Here is an 8,655-nt window from a genome sequence, read left to right as displayed (position 1 = left end):
AGGTAGGTCTGAGGCAGGCAGTCCTTTCCTTAAACTTCAGCCCATCCATTAAGAAAAGTGTTGGAAATGACCAAGTGACCCAGTCAGAGCTCACAGAGACTGAACTGACAAGCAGGAAACCTGCATGGAACTGACCCAGGCACTCTGCATATATGTAACTGTGTAGCTTGGTCCTCTTGTGGGACTCCTAACAGCAGGAACGGGGGCTGTTTCCAACTCTCTTACTGGCTTTTGGGACCCTACTCAGCATGCTGGGTCCCTTTGCCCAGCCTGAATATATGGGGAGGTGCTTAGTCTTACTGCAGCTTGATATGCCATGTTTTGTTGGTATTCATGGAATACTTGCCCTTTCCTAAACAAACGGAGGAGGAGTGGATTGGGAGGTGGTAATAGAGGGAGGCTGGTGAGGGATGGACCAAGAGAAGAGCAGGGAAGGAAAACTGAGGCTGGGATGTAAAATAAATAAATTGATTTTTTAGGAAAAAAAAGAAATGTCTAGGATTTGATGGTTAATGTGTGCAAAGTACTTATTCCTGAAATCATTGTCTACTTACCTCTCAGAAAAGAAACAAGAAGACATGAACAGACAACAAAACAAAATTCTACTGATGATCTAAACAACTGAGCATTCCATTGTAACCCCTGAGTACCGGGGTGTCTCTTCCACAGCATCTCCAACCATCCGTGATCAGAACTGTGAAGGAAACCCTCTTGTGGGCACACAACAGAAGCAGAGGCTGCGTTTCCTTACCTGTGACTCTCTACGATTTTCATATATTATCAGCAGTTTTAACACTAAGAGTTAGTTATTTAAGACATTATGGTCTTTGAATCATTGAATGGCCATTCATGATATTTTTCCCCATTAAGGACAGGTTTTTTTTTCCTTGTAAAATTTTAGGTTTTTAGTATGTATGTTTGTTTTTCATTTGTCATAGTAATTTGACACTTATAAGGTCCAGAGTCACATTTCTGTAGTTGTATACATTGCATAAGGATCAGGTTAGGCCAGATGGCATTTATGTTGCCTCAGATATTTATCTCTTTTTAGAAAAAGTTTTATTTTTAATTTTGTGTGTGTGTCTGTGTGTGTGTGTGTGTGTGTGTGTGTGTGTGCATGTGCACATGAGTGCAGGTACCCATGGAGTCCAGAAGCCATTTGATTCCTGGGAGTTGGAGTTATAGGTGGCTGGGAGTCTCTTGATGTGGACACTGAAAACTAAACTCAGGTCTTCTGTAAGAGTAGCAAGTACTCTTAACCACTGAGCTATCTCTCTAGCCCTCTAACACTTATTTTTGCTTTGCTCTGGGAACATTTCAAATCTTTACTAGTTGTTTTGAAATGTACAGTGAGTTGTCAGTTATAGGCTTCCTACTGTTATTAAATATTATTTTATTCCATAAAGTGCTTTTTACTGAGTACCATAAAGGTTTTCTATTAATTTTTTTACTTTTTGAAATTATAATATGATCACATAATTTCTCTTTCCCTGCCCCCATCTTCTTCTTTTTAAAACCCATGGCCTCTTTTTGTAAAAACTGCTGTTACATTCACATATATGTGTGTTCCTAAATACATTAACTACAATTGCTCAATCTGTATAATGTTACAACGTAGTCAGTTTCATATACTTAGAGCTGAGTACACATTGTTATATTTATGCTGTTGGAAAGGACTTTGAGGTCAGCAGAGTCTACTTTTCCCATTTGGGGAGACTTCAAAGCCGAGTCTGTGTGAGATTTGGGGATGCCTCAGGCATTAGGCTTAGATATGTGAACATGATCCAAATCAAGAATGAGTGAACTTACTCTCCCCTGTTTGCTGATGTTCTCCAGATTTTCAGTGAAGATAATAACATTGTATATCTACTGCTGGCTGTGCCTATCTGTGCTCCTGGCTTCCTCACCTCTCTTGGTGAATTTGCTCTGGATTTCAGAACATCACACTCAGGCCAGTAGGCTCCATCCTAGTCCTATGGTATGATCCAGGACCTCCTTCTGAACCAGGCAAGGCAGTCTTCTTGCATCTTTCTCTTTCTGAATTAGGGATTCTTCCACTGCAGCATCCTAAGATTGGAGTTGTTATTCTCCTCTTCCTCTCCCGTTTCATACCTAAAACTTCCCAATTGTTTTCCCATTGTGATATGATCTGGCCTCTCTTTAATACATATCATAGGTAAAGATAAAGTCTTGATGTTTCTAAGTTCTTTATTCTGAAAATATTGTATTAGTGTCTTTTATGAGCCAGAAGCTGTTTGTAGGCATTGTGCACACACTAAACAAGACATTTGTTCTCTGTTCTGCTCTTAGAGGGGTTAGGTTTTTCTGTATGAAAATAAATGCCAGTTGGTAATACCAGGGTAAAATAGAGGTAGAAGTACAAGGGAGAGTTATGGGCAGTGGGAGGGACTGCTTGATGTTGCATACTGGTCAAGGAGAATGCCAAGCATACCTAGCTTCTGTTGACCTCTGGGTTCTAATGGTTTTATGGCCACACAGAACCTAGAGAACGGCAGTTAACCAGAACTTTCAGAGCAATTGATGTTTTTATGAACTTCAGCATGAGAAGGGGACTGGAGAGTGGGAAGAATGTGGCAGAAAGAGTTGAGTAGAAATTTTCTAATCACAAGTTCTTAGTGTTTTGGTCTTAGAGAAAACCACTAGGATCATAAGGACGATACTTGAACATCTATCCCTAAAAATGCCACATCTGGGTTCATTCTAAAACGACCTGGTACCTCCAAGTTTGGGCAGAGATCCAAAACCAATTTGAATATTATGTGAGTGTCACCTAATAAGTGTAAATTTGAAACACACCCCCTTTTGTGTGTTCCTATAAAATGTTGAAGAGTTTTTAACTGTCAAAATTAGTCCATTAATTTTCATTTTGAATGTAATACGTATTTTCAATAAATATATACTTTTAAAATATGAGTATCAGGCTATAAACATTTTGTGGCTAGCTTTTAAAATCTATTTGCTTTTTTGTGTTATAGTTTTAGGAGTCTTAAATTTTATATTTACCCATATTTAAGTAAAATAAATAAATAATACCTATTGAGGGAATAACGAGAGTCATGAAATTTATGTTTATTTAAAATTATATTTAGTTTTTGCAATAGTGTATAACTTGCAATAGAAAACTGACAGTATTTTATATATTTCAGAATACATTTTAAATCCAGAATTCTTCACTTTTTTTATATTTGAAAGATTGATTATTGCAAATGTGTGGCTACTCTCCAAATGGACAATGGACGTTTTTGTGGGGATGGTCTCTTTTACTATAGTCTGGCAGAATTCCTGAGATGAATGCAGGCTGGAGCTGAGATCATGACTTCTTCCTTACATTTTACAAACATAAGAACAATACAGGGCTCTGCTACTGCAACAAGGGGGCAGAATAACTGCTCTGCAGTTGAGTTCATCCTCTTGGGATTTTCTAACTATCCTGAACTCCAAGGGCAGATGTTTGGGGCTTTCTTGGTTATTTATTTGGTGACTCTTCTGGGAAACGCCCTCATTATTGCCATCATCTTCCTGGACCAGAGCCTGCACATCCCCATGTACCTGTTTCTGCAGAATTTATCTTTAGTGGACCTCTGTTTCAGCACAGTCATCACACCTGAAATGCTGGTGGTCCTGACCACCGAGAAAGCCACCATTTCCTTTGGGGGCTGTTTTGCACAGATGTATTTTATTCTTCTCTTTGGTGGGACTGAGTGTTTTCTCCTGGGGGCGATGGCTTATGACCGATTTGCTGCAATCTGCCATCCTCTGTCCTACCCAGTGATTATGAACAAGAGGGTCTTCATAAGATTAGTGATGTTCTCATGGATATCGGGGGTCATGGTGGCTACTCTGCAGACCACTTGGGTGTTTAGTTTCCCCTACTGTGGCCACAGGGAAATTAACCATCTCTTCTGTGAGACTCCTCCGGTGCTGGAGCTTGCATGTGCAGACACATTCCTTGTTTGAAGTCTATGCCTTCACAGGCACCATTTTGATTGTCATGGTCCCCTTCTTGTTGATACTCTTGTCTTATACTCGAATTCTCTTTGCCATCTTGAAGATGCCATCGACCACGGGGAGGCAGAAGGCCTTTTCCACATGTGCATCTCATCTCACATCTGTCACCCTCTTCTATGGCACAGCCAGTATAACCTATCTACAGCCCAAATCCAGGTACTCACCAGACACCAAGAAACTGATGTCATTGGCATACACACTGCTTACCCCTCTGCTGAATCCACTTATCTACAGCCTGAGAAATAAGGAGATGAAAAGGGCTGTGGTGAAATTATGGGGAAGGAAAGTGGCTTTCCACACCGCTTGATTTGTGGAGGAACTTGGTGTTTTCTGTCCTGCTATTGAGCTCTCTATGGATTCTGGAGGTGGTGAACGGAGAGTACACTTTTTTGTTAGAGAATGTTTTCTTTCCTGATATGTCCATGTTTGAAAACATGGCACATTAACCTTATCTTTTAATACTGTAGTCAATTGTTTTTAATAAGTATATTCTTCTGTAACACATGATACACAGTTTATTGATTCACTTTCTATATTGACATACAATACAGGTCATTGCTAGAGTGTTGCTATGAAGACAATGCTTCAGTAAACATCTAATTCCTTATGTTCATGTGCTTGTTGATTTTATTTTTATGTGATAGATTCTTCAAAAAGTGGATAATGGAATGAATCACATTGTTCTTACATATTTAAAGTTGTAGTTATTAATTATTTGTGTACACGAAGGCTTGTGAGCATGCCATGGTACATGTGAAGGCCACAGGCTCTTATCTAGGAAGCAGGTTTACATATGATCATAAATGGAGCACAGTGGGAAATCTTTCTCATTTTGCAAGAGTTCTATTTGGAGGTCCTAGCTATTTTAAAGCAAATGGTGTTGGTGTTGGTTTTGTTTGGCTTGTGCTCCATGGCATCCCACAGCCTGATGCGCTTCCTATACACCATCAATATGGACATCTGCTATGCTAGGCCAGATGACCTGATGATCATGAAAGACTGCAACCTCCTCTGCATTCCAGAGAATTATCAGATGAAAATACTACTCCTATCAGAGCCTTTCCTAGTCCTAGCTCTCTTACACCCCTGAAGGTAAGGAAGGGGAGATTGTGGGTCATATCCTCACCAAAATGGAGGAGGACCCTTCTAATATACTCCATGGACAGACTGGTTGTGAAATGCTCATACCAAGACCTCAGCTTGACCCAGGTTGACCAGGCTTACTGGGTCACTAATTGAGAACTTCAGTGCCAAGTGTATGTCCCTGTATGGCAGAAAGATCAACCAGGTCACCTTGTACCTTTATTCTGACATCCTTAGGTTCTATGTTGGTGAGGTAGAACCCAGCTAACTATGCAGATGGAAAGATGCATATGCTGTGAAATGGCATGTCTCTCATAAGGTAAATGAGCTGAGATGGCAGTGGATGTGAGGAAGAATAGATTTGTGGTTCTGTGGTTCTGGGCTTCAAGGAGAACTGGAAGGTCAGGGCAGCACATTTTTTGGTTCTGAAGAGGCTTGTCTGCAGGAGAATCTGGTTGGACAGGACAGTGGCAAGGGTTGCAAAAGAAGCACTGATGCCCAGGACAGTTCACAGGATCCAGATTCCTTTTCCTAGAGCCTGCTTGAGCACCAGAGGTTTTGGCCACATTTACATTCAGGCTCCTGACTGTCTGCTTTGCATTATCTGTCCTGAGGTCATCTCCTAATGATGTGAATGGCTTCCACTCTTAAGAGTCACCTTTCCCATGACCTACCAAGATCACAAAAGCAAACTCAAACATAGCACCTGTTGTGAAGCAGCCAAGGAAGCTGGAGGCCTGCCATGATTAACTTTTCTTGGCTGACTTCTATGCTGGTTCTGTTTGCTGTATCTGGGGCTGGATTGTAGTGATCCTGTGGGGTGTCTCCTAGAATGCCATACAGGAAGCATGGGCAACTCTTAAGGCATTTACCATTTTACATGTTTTATCATCTTGGGAGAAATCAGTACTGCCAAGTTAGACCTCATGCCCTCTTTTCCTCTTTTCCGATGTGTTATCTGTTCATCCCAGACTCCTCTCAAAACTGTCATGTCTTATCTTCTTTGTGTGTGTGAGCATGGGTTTCCTTTCCCAGTGGGAGAAGGTGATAACTATTGGATTTCTAATACAGAAGCACAATTTGTATTTTTAAGAAAGGGAATAAATTTCTAACTTGAAAAAATATGTAAAAATACACTAAAAGAAATTAAACAAATGAATGAAATAAAACAAGCTGGCCACTGTGGAAGCTAATAACCCTATCACTTGGAATGCCAAAATAGAAGAACCATACATTCTAGGCTAACATGGACTACATAAATACCAAACACCTTTCTCAAGGTCTTTCTCAAAACCAAATGCTCAGGACCCCCAAATGCCCCCAAACAGATACAACCAAACATACACAATGTAAAAACAAGACAAAAGAAAATATAAACAAGAAAACCCTAATTTCAGTGCTGGTTCTGATGTCTTTGTGTTCTTTGGATTTTACTTGTCCTTAGTAAGAATGAGATTGTTCTGTAAAATGGATAGAGTGATGGTGATGGTAGTGGTGGTGGAGATGTTATTTCCTTTAGAGACACCGTGAGGATCACTGATAATGACAGTATTAGTGTGTTAGTACAGATGAGGAAGGAGGGCTCTTTGAGCTCAGGAGTTGGGGAGGGTGTGATGAGAGACATAAGGAGACACTGTTCTTGAAAGAGAAAAAGAAAAAGGAAAAGTTACAGCTCAGCTATCACAGTGTGCTCAATAAAAAGATGTATCACTGTTAGGAACCCCTCTGTGCCAGGCACTGTTTCAGCATCTCTACCTTTCTCTTTTGCACTCCCCGTACTATATGAGACACTACTCAGACCCCATTATGTGTCAGTCCTTTGATATTTTTCCCTTTCTTAGCTGTGTACTGGATCCTTTTTATAGTTCAGTAAGTCTGGTAGTTTATAATTACAACTTTATCATAAAGACTGCAAATAATAGTAATTGGTGAAATTCACAAGACCCAACATCTATACAGCTCAATGAAGTTCTGCATGGTGAGAACAGCCATTCAGAAGCTGCAGAGCTGGCTGCACATGGAATTGTACACTTTTAGTATCAAATATATCTTTATATATTACCCACCTTTGTAGTTAGGGTTTTCCTGCCTGCCCACAGTCAGGACAAATCTCTCTCACCCGCCAGGCCCATAGACGATCAGAACCAACCAAGTAAACACACAGAAACTTACATTGTTTACAAACTGTATGGCAGTGGCAGGCTTCTTGTTATCTACTTCTTCAATCTTAAATTAACCAATTTCTATTATTCTATACTTTGCCATGTGGCTCGTGGCTTACCATTACCTTACATCCTCCTAGTTATGGTGGTGGCTGGCAGTATAGCTCCCTTCCCCCAGCCTTCCACTTCCCAGAATTCTCTTCTCTCTTGTTCCGCCTATACTTCCTGCCTGGCCACTGGCCAAACGGCATTTTATTTATACAGAGCAATATCCACAGCACACCACCCAAAATAAAAAAAATCCATGGCAGAGTTGTTACTAGAACTTCCATCTGAAGTCTGTATTTTCTCTTCATTTTCTTGTGGGGTCTCCTGTAGCCCTGGCTGGCCTCAAATGTGATCAGTAGCTGGTTCTGACCCCTCCTTCTCCTTCATTACTCTTGGCTGAGTGCATTTTTCACTTGGTTTATTTTAGGCTCGTTTGATTCTCATTTTACTTTCCCCGACTCTTCTGTTTTCACTGTAGCTCCAACTTTCCACATCTATGCTCCTAATCTGCATTCTGGAGATTGTATTTTTATTTTTAAAAGTTAATCTCCTTTGAAACCCATTAATCCATTATTTTATCCATTTTTATGTTCTGTAATATTGTCTTTGAGCATTTATCATGTTTGGTTTTGTGATTTCATTTTATAAATTCTATTTTTAGAAATTCTTAGCTCTTGGGCCAGCAAGAGTGTTCAACGTGTAAAAGGCGCTGGCCACTAAGTCTGATAACCAGAGTTTGATCACCAGGACCCAGGAAAGAACTTATTCTAGCAAGTAGTCTCTCAGCTTCCATATGTGCAAAGTGGTACTATGTGCACACACACACACACACACACACACACACACACACACACTTGCATGAATGCACAGGCTTGTATGTGCACACACATGCAAAAACATACTTAGCTCTATTTTTTGCTCACAGCTCTATGTGCTCCCTGTTCTTTCTGAAATACTCTTGTGCATCCTTTACTTTTCTCATGCTATTCATCATCTAGTGTTCAAATTACTGCAATGTGCAGTCTCTTTGGGTCAGCTCCCATCTTTTCTCTTGACCATTCATCTGTGGTGATTGTTTGGAAGAAGGGCCCCATATAGTCCATGTCTGCAGGAATGACTCAGGATGTGCAGAAACATTCCCCACAAACTCAGCACTCCGTGTTGAGTCAGGCAGATTTCATGATTCCAATCTGCATTTTACTAAGCAGTCAGGTGATGTGCACACGATTTGAGGCTTGAAACCTGCTGCTCTATGATACAGATTACATCTTCAGGCCGAAGATGAGGTTTTCCTTCTCTGCTCTCTTGCTGTTGGAACACTGGAGCTCATGGA

The 8,655-nt window shown here is 40.5% G+C and overlaps 1 protein-coding gene across 1 annotated transcript; it reads left to right on the top strand.

The window, feature by feature from the left end:
* The first annotated feature begins 3,333 nt into the window (after window positions 1-3,333).
* On the top strand, window positions 3,334-4,336 carry LOC118574992 (olfactory receptor 10A3-like). The gene is given in 2 exon segments (XM_036175737.1): window positions 3,334-3,969; window positions 3,971-4,336. Coding segments are annotated over 2 exon segments (1,002 nt in total).
* Window positions 4,337-8,655: the final 4,319 nt, after the last annotated feature.

The sequence above is a fragment of the Onychomys torridus genome, chromosome 1, assembly GCF_903995425.1.
Source record: "Onychomys torridus chromosome 1, mOncTor1.1, whole genome shotgun sequence".
In the NCBI taxonomy this organism is placed as follows: Eukaryota; Metazoa; Chordata; class Mammalia; order Rodentia; family Cricetidae; genus Onychomys; species Onychomys torridus.
Note: the sequence above shows the minus strand (reverse complement) of the source record. Positions and strands in the feature narration are given on the sequence as shown.